Consider the following 13,116-nt stretch of genomic DNA (forward strand, 5'->3'; position numbering starts at 1 on the left):
AGAATGTCAGCAAAAGGAATGTTAACAGTCAAGTAGAAAAGCACTGTTATGTAGGGGTGTGTGTGTGTGTGTGTGTGTGTGTGTGTGATTGTTAACCTGGGATAATAGTTTCACCTGCCTGCCACATCAGTTGACATTCCCCTGGAAGACAGACCCCCTGGAAGGGCCAGGGAATTTGCATTTACCACAGCTGACTGGATCCTCATCAGAACCGTCCTGGCAATCTGCATCACCATCACATGCCCACCGCTGGGGGATGCAGTGGCCATTGTGGCACTGGAAGTTGGAGGCCTCACAGGTGTGATAGATGGCTGTCAACAGAAAGAGAACAGAGTCATTCTTCCTGTTCCTCCTCCCCCACCAACTGCCAGAACTAAGTTCTACACAAGATATCACAGTGGGGACTTTGGGGGCAGCTGAGTTTCGCCTTGGTGAAGAGTTGGGTATCTAGGGCTGAACTGAGGTATGGGTAGTTTTTCCTTAGTAATATCTTTGCTGCTAAAGAGACAGGTGTGGGCAGGGGGCAGGAGACCAGAGAGCCACTACAAATAGGGAGCACTATCTCCCTCCCTCAGTATCTGCCAGCCACTGATACACAGAATGTGTCTGCCACAAACCACTTGGAAAAAGAAAAGAGGAGGCGGTGCTAGAGAAGCAGTCCTTGCTATAAAAATGGCTCCTTTGCACAAGGGCCAAGGTCACCAAGACTTTCTCAGCAGGCATCTGCAGGTTACACGGGGTCATGTAAGTCAGTGGACAGGCCTGGGCACCCACAGAAGAGACTCACCCTTTACAAGTGCTGGAGCATTTTACAAATGAGAAGCTGGCTTGGAGCACTTAGGACACACACTGACGTAACAGTAGCAGGCTGTGCTGCCACTTTCATGCTCTAACATAAGCCCTTCCAAAGATGCCATGAGGTAAGAGGTGCAGTGTGTTCTGGAGGGAAGGTTCTAGACCTCACCCAGCAACTGTGTGGAGGCCTCAATATCATCTCATTATCCTGGCTTCTTGAGAGTGCCAAGTTACGCAGTGACACAACTTTGTGTAATTCTAAGCAACACTGCCCAGTTTTGAATGTGGAAAGCATCCAAGCCACAGCACACAACGGGTTCACCCAGAATCTCAAAGGAAGTAAGCCTGGAACGTGGAATGATCTACATCTTCTCTAAAGGCAAAAGCACCATCTGCCACACAAAGCATCCAGTACAAACACCTAAAAAGAAGCCACTGAGACATTTTATGTGGTTTGGGTTTACACATTTATGTTTGTTTTAGTTTGAGTCAGGATCTCTCTCTCTCTGTGTAGCCCTAGCTGCTCTGGAACTCACTACTTAGACCAGCCTAGCTTTGAACTTGCAGAGATCTACTTGCCTCTGCCTCCCTGGGACTGAATGCTAGGCTTAAAGGCATGCACAACACCAGGCCCTAGAGGCGCTGTTAGAGACTAACAGCCTCACTTGTGCACAAGTCATTAAACATATCTCCAAATCTCAAGGATTAGTTCATGTACATAGTACCCATATCCCCCAAGCCAACAGTGAAGAAAGGGGAAGCTGTTTTTGTCTTTTTTGTTGTTGTTGTTTTGTTTTAATCTGTCCACTACTGAAGAAAAGCCAGAACTTGTGTGCTTCACAATTGACATGAAGAAGTACATTGGTTCCCCTGATTTACTGGGGATACTGCATGGATGTCTAGGATTTCAGGAGTTACTGAACACTACATACATATGTTCTAATATATATACATATATATATATATATATGATTTTAATCACAGAAATAGTAGTCATAGACAATAGCTAACAATAAAATAGAACAATCGTAACAATATGGCATGAAACTCATTTGCAAATTTAAAACTTTATTTCTAGAATTCTCTATTTTTTGGATGGCAGTTGACCATTCAAAGTCAAATTGCAGAAAGCTAAAACATGGCCAAGGAACTACTGTAGCCTAGACTGGTTCCTTGTTGGTCCAGCTATGTGAACAGACATCCTCCCAACAGAAGGACACAAGTAAGGGTGTGCTGTTGAGAACAAGCTATGGATTTTTATCTAATTGAGATGAATGGTGGTGGTGTTTGGCGGTGGTGGAGGTGAGAAATATGTAGAGGAATCCAACAAACCCACGTGAGAGTTTATTAGGAAGTGGGGAAGAGTTTGTGATGATCAAACGAGAAAGGAAGTGAAGAGAGACAGAGACAGAGAGAGAGAGAAGAGGAAAAGGGGATATATATATATATATATATATATATATATATAGAGAGAGAGAGAGAGAGAGAGAGGGGGGGGGGGGGCAAAGACCTGCCTACCTCTTCAGAGAAACACTGAGAGAAAGAGTGGGAGTAAGTGGCGCTTGTCTCTTAAAGGGACTTTTGCTCCTTCATAGAGAGCCAGGGTACTGCTTGCCATTCGGCCCAAGCAGCAGGGCCAAGAAACCTGGATGCTAACAACCAGTGGAACACTGTTGATGGGTTGGAAAATTTGGTTTATAGAATCCTCCAGAATTTCTACTGAATTGAAAGCTATTCTTTTGTAATGGCAAGAAATACCCAGAACCTGGTTCTTCACAGCATTTTAAAACAAGTACCATCCATTATCTGACTTTTCATCTCTTTGAAGACCAAAGAAGTACATACATAAATCTATGAGGAATTTTTTATGTTTACCAGCCTAGGTACTTAGATTCCATTAAACATCTTTAAAAATATACTCCTGCTTAAGAAAAGAAAGGAAAAAAAAAAAAAGAGGAATCTATGAATCATGAATATTACCTGAGGCTCTGTCTAGTAATACCCAATACCGAGACTCTTTTTTGATTCATTGATGTAGAGAGTTTGACCACCTCTAACAATCTTTAACCTGGTACAAAATCATCTAAAGCTATTACCATGAGAATCTATTTGTTACTCATCCTGTACACTTTGTTTTTAATTGAATTTGAAAACGATCTCAGAGTGCTGGGGTAGTTTCCAAATGACAACCCTGAGAGGCGTGTCTTAGATCTCCAGATTTTAGACAGATGCTGAGACCAGCAAGATTCATCAGTTTGCATAGTTTTGTTTTGTTTTTTTTTTCATGCATGAAATGTATAACTTTTTCCTTTTCCAGATTAAAAATTAAATCTTCTGAGTAATTGATTAGTCCTCTGGTTTTAAGTGTTTGAGAAATGACATGTGCTCAAAATACTACTTCAGTTACCAAGATGGAAGAGATTGATTGCTAAAGGATTTGGGGACTTAAGGACTGTATGAGGGGATTCACTGTGACAGTGGGGTTAGTGGGAAAAGCTTCTTATCACTTGCCCTCCCACATTGATTTTCCCCAAGCTATCAACATCTGTTAGGAAACCTAAGCAATATCATTACCCAAATGTAAACAGGCCTAAACAGATGAATGATGAAATCTAAGGAGGAAGACCACTGTCTCATTTCTTACAAAGCACTGGACTAATAGGGAGCACATTAGGGGAAAGACATTTTACTAGAACTAAATTTGAATAATTAATGATATTAAAAAAGCATAAAGAGAATTAGAAAGAATTACAGGTTATCTTTGAAAAATAATTAAATAGATTTAGCTGAAAAGAGAACCGATGAACTGGAAGGTAGCTCCAAAGGAGCTAACTCAGAGTCCAGTGAAGAGTCCAAATGAGTAAATATAAAGAAGGAAGAGGGAGCACAGGATGATGTTGTACAACAAAGGCCTGACAGCAACTGCTGAAGGCCAGGGACCTTGATGAACTATGTAAATGCAAGGTCCCAGAACAGATATAGAGCATACATTCTCAGGTCTTAAAAGGAAAACAAGCCCAAAATAAAGTAGGTGAAATTCTATAATGATGAAAACTAGAGTAATAAAAATGTTATTATTACAGATAACCTGAGAAAAGAATTAAAATCAGCACAAGAGTCTATAAGAACTAGAATAATCAATCCCAACAACAAAATTACAGAAAAATACTATAAACGTAGCAATCCAGACTCATTTGAATCTGAGACTAAGGGCTAGAGACATGTTACACTCACAAAGCCTGAGAGCCTAGCACTCATGTAAGAACCCCAACATGGAAGGAGACACTGGATACAGGGTAACTGATAAAGTGACATACTGAAATAAATTTGGTCATTAAAAGTAATAAAACAGAAGGAAGCAATAGGGTTCAGCAGATGAAGATACTCGCTGTTAATCCCAATGACCGGAGTTCAATCCCTGGCATCTACACTGTAGTAGGAGAGAACTGACTTCTGAAAGTAGTGTGTGCACTCGAGCTGATAGGTAGATGGATGGATGGATGGATGGATGGATGGATGGATGGATGGATGGATGGATACACAGATAGATGATGTATGATAAATAGAAGATAGATAGATAGATAGATAGGTGATGGATGGATAGACAAATAGAAGATGGATAAGTAGATAACAGTTAGAAACTAAGTAATAACAATGACTAATTTTAGGCACTAATTAATTATTTATTTAGAGGTAATAAGAATCAAACACAGCGTTTCTAAGCATGCTGGTCAAATGCTCCATCACTAACCTACAATCTCAACCCTGATGCTCAAATTTTTAAAATATAAAATTAAAATATTAAGTATTCAGTGTTTTTAAGTACTCAATAGTTTACTAAGCATTTTAATTTTGGAATTGTGGGCAGGGAATGAAAGCATTCATATACCTGAGAGAGGAAAGATATTAAGAATACAAAAAAACCAATATGTCTAAAGTGAACATCAAAACAACTAGGGTGTGTTGGAAGGAATAAAGACCTCAAACAGACACTGGGCAGCAACAAAGGAAGTTAGAGTAAGGAGCACTCACAACACAAAGAACACAATGAGCTGAGACCAGCAGGAGGGCAGCCACCCTGACCCATCTTCTTTGTCTTAATTCAATAGGTAAGGAAATGAAGTGTCATGCCTGTGGCATAATGAGCTCTGATTCAGCCTCCAACTACTCTGAGTTGGCAAAGAAGGAGACTCAAGCTTGAAAGGATTCTGAGAACCATTGGCATAAACAATTAAATGACAAAACTGCAGTTCCATCATCAAGCCCTGCTTACCGGAAACCAGGGATAAAACCTGGAGTTTATGACATGCCCACCCACAGTATTGAAGTGTTAATTCATTCTGGAAGTTGGGCTGGTCTAACATGGCAATACTAACAAGGTGTTCAATCACACTGTAATTTACATACTGAATGCCCAGGTGCACTCTCCTAACACATTAACTAATTATCTAGCTAAACTCAAGCCTGCAGACAGCATCCACATGCTTCTGGGCCCATGGAAGTTACTTTGACAGCCCAGTTTTCCTCCTCAATAGGCCACACAGGATGCACAGGAAAAATATCCTACACCCTTCTCAGAGCAGAGGCAGACATCCAGATCACATCCAAAATCCATGTGGCCTTCTCAGGGCTGAGCCTGGGGACATTACAGAGCATCCTAATGATACACAGGGCTACTATTCTGGTTCTGGAGTTAATAGGACCAAATTGAATTTCAGTTGCTGGAGGAATCCAGGAACTCAGGAAATTTTCTATTCTAATTTTAGTTTTTGAAAAATTATAGTCATATAAAAGCATAGGGTCAAAACAAGGTTATTAAAATGGATATCTTTGTTTCTCGTAATCTTCCTTACTCCTTGAACTACCCAGTGTTCACCACTCCAAATTCTCAATAACACAGACCATAATATAAACTCTACCATGCATTCATTCACAAAAATAATGTAGAAAAACCAAGAGGAATCAGAACATAGTCCCTATTTGCATGTACATTAGTTTCCCACTCATGAGGTTTCCAACTTTATTTCTGATGAACGCTTACCTCAAAGAAATGCAAGCCCAGTTTGCATTTTAACTGTTTTAGTGAACCCTTGGATGCTCCATTTTAACAACACAAGCTAGGTTAGTGCTACTCACAGCATGGACTTGACAGCTCACATCCATCTGTAACTCCAGTTCTAGGGCGTCTGATGCCCTTCTCTGACCTCCTTTGATGGCACAACATGCACATGGCACAAATATACATGCAAGCACATACTAATGCAAATAAAATAAAAATAAACCTTAAAAAAAAATACTTGGTTACTAGACCATCAGTCAGTCTGTGTGAATGGTTTACTACTTACTGGTTCTGGAGAACTAAGAAAATGGATACAGACTATAAATCCCTCAGGACACTGTGAAGTTCTGCCCAAAGTGCATGCCCTCATCACACACCAGCTCTGAGGAGGGCTGACCTAGATGCTACTAATGCTAATTCTCAGCATCTAGTTTCTATGCTCACTTAAAGCCTCAATGCTAACTAGTACACAAATAGATGAACACTGTTTACCAAGTCTAAGAAGTACTGACCAGTACAGTTGGCTTCATCAGACCAATCCCTGCAGTCATTGTCTCCATCGCAAACCCAGGAGGAGCGGATGCACATCCCAGAGCTGCAGTTGAACTCGTCACTTCGGCACTGATGCATCTCTGCAGGGGAGGAAGCACAGGAGGGGTGTCGAGAAGGTGCACTCAGAATTCTGCCTCTGGGCTAAGCATCTAAGAAGTCAGAAATGGATAGTGCCACTGATCTTTCAGACTATGAACACAGAGACCTTTTCCAGGAGCCATCCACCATGGATCAACCAGACGATGGATGGAAAGCCCTCAAACCAAGGATGTCAGGTCACCTGAAGTAATTTCTACCATGACTGCTGGAAACAGGTTCTAACAGTGCTAAGATACTGACATCTTGAGACTCTGAGGAGGAAAAAAAAAAAAAAAAAGAAAGAAAAGAAAAGAAACCATTTATCATGGCATCCACTTAGCCTATTCCATAAATATTTCTTCACCTGCTATGGTAATGGAAAGTTAGAATGCAGTGATGAGGGAGGCCAGAGAGCAGAAGTCCCAAGAAATAGAAGATCCTAGAGATGCACTGTGGAGGAAGAGGCCATGTGGCTGATGACTGAAAAATGCTCCTCTGGAGGAAAGTGGGTTTAGTGCTCAGAACTCTAAAGGAGGAGACACAGCTCAGGGCACAGGACTTTCCCCTGGGATGCTCATGGCTTTGCTCTTTAGAAGGGAAGGTTCTGGAGGCCAGTGATGCAGTGTAGCATCGCCAAGGATTCCCTATATATTTTCCAGGCCTGGGGGGGGCGGTGAGCATGCCCCCATCCCCAAATCCCTACATGGAAACGTCACCAATGCAGCAGAACAAGAGACTGGACCTTTAGAAGGTAACTAAGAGCAGGATCTGTGACCTCACTGAGAAGGCTCTTTTCATCACTTCTGCCATCTAGGGACACAGAGAAGCCACCGTAGGACAGGCAGGCCCTCACAGGACAGCAAATCTGCTGGTGCCTTGACCTGGGGATTCCCAGAATCCAAAACAAGAAGAAATTAATTAATCTTTATTGTTTATGTCATATGGTCTCATTTTAACTTTTTTTTTTTTTTTTTTTTTTTTTTTTTTACAGAAGCCCAAAAGGACTGAGACACAGAACTTCCAAGGGGAATTGTCTTAAGCCTCAGCTAAAACAAGAGTGGTAGAGTAGGTGACTGGCTCAGCACAGCAAATGAGAATGCTTGCCCTGGAAGCTTGACACCCTTGTTTCCATCCTCAGAACTCATGTACAAATGGAAGGAGAGAACCTGCTCCACGAAGTTGTCCTCTGACCTCCACATGTGTGCCATGGTGCCTGGACACACACACACACACACACACACTAACTTTAGAATTGATTTTAAAGATGATGAAAGCAAACAAGAATAGCCAGCCAAGCATGGGACCCAGGGCAGCTGTCCAAGTTGCCTTCCTCAAAGGCAGGTTAATAGCAAAGGTGCTGAATGAGGCATTCATGAAGAATGAGTCTGAAACTTATGAAGTGGACCAGCAACAGAGAGCTACAATGAGTAGGATCTTGTGGTGGGGCAGGATTGATCCATGAACCAAGAATGGTCCATGGGATGCAGAACAGGGATGTTAAAGTTATTGAATGCTTTGTAGTTTGCCTGGAGAGCGAGCTAGACAGCAACAAAGACTAGGAACCATGTGGGGCTACATTTCTTCTAAGGAAGATACATTTCTACCCTATCCACACACTTCAGCCTTCAGAGTTCTGGAGCAGAAATGAAAGAATGAAGGCGAAAATTGTAGATCCCAGAGTCATTTTTAATGGCATTTGCTGAAAGAATATTATGGAACAAAAAATAAAAAATAAAACAAAAATCCCCATTCCTCCTCTAGCCAGGGCAGGTTACACTCTGTGCAAAAGTGGACCTGAATGCGTTCACTAATCTGTTTGTGTTAAAATGATTTGTGAACAGCCCCTGTTCCCTTAGATCTAGTCCCTGTGAGGCAAACCAACAAAGCAGGCCTTGTCCATGTGCGTACACACAGCTTGGCTGGACCTGACCTTGTGGACACCAGGGCCAGCAGGGCCTCAGCAACTCATCACCATGTCTGGGTTGGCGTCTGGCTTGCATTCTCACTTCCCTTTCTGTCTGACAGGTTCCCAGGCTGGTGCCCTGCACACACAGAGCATAGAATCTCCTTCTGCAGTAACAGCACAGGACCAGTGCCTGCCGAGATCAGGTTCATTGAATTGGCATGACGGTGCCATGCGACAGAAAGGCATTACAAAAGGGGAGGCATGAGCCCCAGCTCCCCATTCTGATGTGAAATGACCCTGTCATCCTGAATAATCCCACTGAGGAGATGCTGAAGATGGACACACCCTCCTAGTCCCTGCAATGGCAACACATTATTCTTCCAAACACAAAAACCTCCATTTAGAAACCCATGCTAAATCAATGCTGTCAGCTGACTTCTAACAGAGTTTATGACATTAGATTGGCTTTAAAAAAGAACAACAATGAATCTATGCAGCTGGGCCCAGAGGAGTGTACTCCCAACACTCAGGAGCCTGGATTCGAAGCTGAAGCCACCCTAGACTATATAGAGACCTTGTCTCCAAAAAAAAAAAAAAAAAAAAAAAAAAAAAAGAGGAATTAAATGTCATAGGTAAGATCCTGGGCCATTATCCCCCTTGATCAAGGTGTGTGTGTGTGTTTTGGGGGTATCTCTATAGTTATTAAGAACCCAGTGAGTCTGGAGAGTGGGAGTGGTCAGAAGACTACTCAGTGGAGGAGGTACTGACTGTGCAAGCCTGAGTTTGATCCCCATGACCAACTTAAAGGTGGGAAGGTGAAAAATGACTCTTTGGAGTTGTTCCCTTCCACATACACACACACACATGTCAGCCCCTCCACACACATACAAACCGTGACACACATACTCACATAGACATCATGGACACACACACAATGGCAATAAATAAAAGGAAAGAACAAAGAACTCACTGAATTCACTCAGAACACGTACATCTTTGCTTTCACATCTCACTTATAGCTTGTCTAACAGAGAAGGCAAGATCCATGTTTCAGATTGGCAAAGGCTAATCAAGAATTTAGTGATGGAGACTGAGTCTAGATGCCATCTCCTAACCAGGAATTCAACATCCTGATTAGTCAGAGATGAGTGTTTCCAGATGCCCACGAAAGAAAGTGAAGGGCCTCAACAAAAAATGAGCAGAGGAGAGAAGTGACTGGCCCTGCCATGAGGGCAGAAGGAGCCATGTAGCTAGAAGATGCTAAATCCCAAATGTCCATTAGAAACTCTCTACTCTAGCCCACCCCATCCACCAGCTTAGCCCCGTGAGCAGCATGGGGACCCTCCCCCAGAACATCCCCTTACCACAGTGACTCTCATCACTATTGTCCCCACAGTCATCTTCAAGGTCACACTTATAGGAGAGCGGAATACAAGTCCCCGACTCCTGGCACCGGAACTGAGTGTCTGCATCACAGACTGTGGTGGCTACAGAGGGAAAGAGGGGACACATTTGTTGTATCAGTTCATCCTGTTCCCTTACGAACCTCCCACCATAACAGCAGCTAAAACTAGAGGGAGGGAGGCTTTAGTTAAAACCACCAAGAACTAAGCCCAGACCTCATGACAGAAACAGATCACACAGGGACCTGAAATTCACACGCAAATTACATAAGGGCATGTGTTTCCAGGGTCACCTGTAGATAGAAATAGGGCCAAGAATGCGACACTGCTGTGTGGCTAAGAGAGGAGTGAGAGGTTGATGTAGCCCCTAAAATCCTTTCAGACTGTGAAGCACTCTTCCCAAGTGAGCGACATAAACAGCATTGTCTACAGAGCTACTTCAAGGGAAGCCTGAACCCATACCAGTGCCTAACACATCTTACAGGTCAAAGAAAAGCTTAGCTAGATTCCTGCAGCAGAGACAAGTGTATCTGCACTCAGTAGAGGCTGGGGGTCGAATCCTAACTCTTCTCGGGCAAGCAATTCTAACCTCCCTAAGCTGCCATTTCTTCTGTGGCAAAGTGAAGGTAAGGTAAACTGTGCCAAGCGCTGCTGCCTGGTGGTAGTACTATGGATGCAGGTTATGGTCACACCCTATCAAGCAAACTGTAGAGATAATGAACTCCTAAGAGGTGTGTCTTTTCTCCCTCATCACGCCTCGTGTCATATGGATGTGTAAGGAAATCTATTACCTCCCTCTCCTAAACATAAATGTCCTGGCTGATCCAGAAACCCTCAGACCCAAGGAAAGGCCCCTGGAGACATGCAGGGGAGGAAGGCTGCTCTCCTCCCAAGCTGCTAAGGAGCTGGACAAAGAGCAGGACAGAATCCTGCAACAGAGAGTGGAGGCGCACAGTAGAATGCAACTCCAAATGGCAACACTGCTGTTAGGCATCCCAGCAGCTCTCATCTGAGGTTCCATTTCTTTCCTGTAATTGAGCTTGTGGTAGGAGGCAGGGGATGAATACAAAGTGACAAGACTGCAGGGGATTCATGTCAAAACCTGAGTGTCTCACATCCACCCAGCTGGAGGAGTCTGTTTAACAGGGGGGAAATGACTGACAATATCCCTCCCAAGTCACCCTCAACCCCCTCTTCTCTTCTCCGGCAGCTGATAGGGTGTCTCTGCAGTCACCCCTATGCCACAGCGCCCTGCCACACCTGCCTTGTTCTACAACCTGGCCTGTGGACAGGGCTCTGCTCACCATCTGGATAGGCATGTCACCCCTCACTAAGGAGAGGCTGTGATTCCCAGGAGAGAGGCTTTACATTCCTTATCACCTCACCCGCCCCATCACATCTGACATGTGAGGGCCTAAGACAAGTGGGTTCACACATGTGACAGAGAGGGGACCAGAAAACTCGTCTGGGGGCAAGATGAGGGGCTGTCAACCTCAGCTGATAGTCACACCAAACCAGGAGGAGGGCAGAGCCATCTAGCCTCTGTATTTCATCCACTGCAGGGGTTCAAACGGTGGGTTCAAGCTGCCAGAGCAGTCATGGGGCTAGACTGTGGGAGGGCAGAGCTGAGGCCAGTAGCCACCTGAGCAAACACAGAAGCCATGGTTTCTGTCCATATATGGGGCGATTAGGAGACCCTGAGCCCAGGGCACAGGGAAGGCCAGCTGTCTCATGACCCACACATGTGGACAACTGACTTGCATCTCTTTACCTCTGCTATGCCTACTGCCTCAGCTGTTTCCCACACCCCTATATGGAATAATTCCCTTCCATTATTTCCTTTGTGTACTTAACACTATTTATGTATGTTTGAAAGAGTTTTGCCCAGCCCCTCACAAGCTTCACACCCTCCTGCAACAACTTAGATGAATGGAAAAGGCCGGTTAAACAAAACAACAACCAGGAGCACAGTCCTTTCCCAGCCTGCCATTCGGGATACCCTTCCCTGGATGGGAAAGACATGCACTGAGGCCAAGGAAGACACAAGGGTATAGCAGGGAAGGGCTCTGCAAGGCTCTTCCTTGCCATGAACCTGATGAGTTTAGGCTAGATGCAAACCAGGTCACCTTGTTCGAAAGTTGTTATCTATATGAAGGAACATGAGGCTCTAGCATGTGCTCCACTCAAGGCCTACATAAATCTGCCGGGGCCTACAGGCTTCCCTCATCAACCAGTTCTTACAGTTTACACAGGGAGGAGAGAGCCTCTGGGTAGCTAGGGGTAATCAGTTTGAAAGACAGGCCTGACTGGGTTTCTGGCTTCCTGCTTACAGTCAGTTTCTCTCTCATCCAGCCTATTCTGCCCACTATTTACCCTTCCGAAGGCAACTTCTTACCACGTCACATGGTGACTATTCTGCTGATTAGTTAAAATAATCTCCCTTCCTCCTGGCACACAGCCTGCATCAGCTAACTGAAACAGCGTAGGCAGACCTGTTACCCGGCTTTCACATGTCTGAGTGTTGAATTTACAAATCAAACCTCACCTGTCACTCATTCTGGAGCTACCAGCTGTGTTACAGTGCACACACCAAACTCATGACCCACATTGTTAAGTGAGCTCAGTTTCAGCCTTGAAGGCTTACATATAAGTAGCCATGTGACTTAAATTCACATATGTAATATAAAACATTACCATACAACTAACATATATTTACATCTGTTTTTGTTTGTTTGTTTGTTTGTTTCTGTTGGCCAAATCCCATCCATTTAGATAAATACCACAAAAGTGACCAGCCACTATCCTAAACCAAAGGCCACAACCCAGAGAGACCAGCCAGCCTCCTGAGCAATCGTGCATGTTTAATATCCTGGGAGTTCTCCCACGCCTGGAGACTCACGGCAATTCCTCTCGTCACTCATGTCTCCACAGTCATTGTCGAAATCACACCACCAGATGCTGTTGATACAGTTGCCATTGCTGCAGCGATACTGGTTGCGGAGACAGGTGTTCTCTAAACAAGGGGGTGGGGTTGAAACCAGAATTATTCTCACCACCAGACCACATAACTTTCTGTTTGCAGTTCCCGATTCTCTCCCCCCCAACACCATTCTGGCACAGATGGGATGGAGTGGGGAGGGAGGGCCAAGGCAGCACACATGCATAGGAGGCAGGAAGTACCCCACCCCACCCCCACCCCACCCTACCCCTTTCTTTCTTCTTTAAATTAAAACTAAGATGAGGCAGCCTGTAAGTGTTTAGAGGCAATTACTAGGAAGAAAAGGAAAATGCTGACACCAACTGGGTCTACTAGGGAACAGATC

At 44.1% G+C, this 13,116-nt stretch overlaps 1 protein-coding gene across 2 annotated transcripts in view; it reads right to left on the reverse strand.

Moving 5' to 3' along the window:
* Nucleotides 1-13,116, reverse strand: part of Sorl1 (sortilin related receptor 1) — a 159,563-nt gene that overhangs the window by 44,900 nt on the left and 101,547 nt on the right. For both annotated transcript variants that reach the window (XM_051197179.1, XM_051197178.1), the window contains 4 exons: nucleotides 12,693-12,806; nucleotides 9,755-9,877; nucleotides 6,367-6,486; nucleotides 186-311 (listed from right to left, as the gene is read on the reverse strand). In XM_051197179.1, the coding sequence (XP_051053136.1) occupies nucleotides 186-311; nucleotides 6,367-6,486; nucleotides 9,755-9,877; nucleotides 12,693-12,806 (483 nt within the window). The remainder of the gene's footprint in view (nucleotides 1-185; nucleotides 312-6,366; nucleotides 6,487-9,754; nucleotides 9,878-12,692; nucleotides 12,807-13,116) is intronic.

This window comes from Phodopus roborovskii, unplaced genomic scaffold, assembly GCF_943737965.1.
Source record: "Phodopus roborovskii unplaced genomic scaffold, PHOROB, whole genome shotgun sequence".
NCBI classification, from domain to species: Eukaryota; Metazoa; Chordata; class Mammalia; order Rodentia; family Cricetidae; genus Phodopus; species Phodopus roborovskii.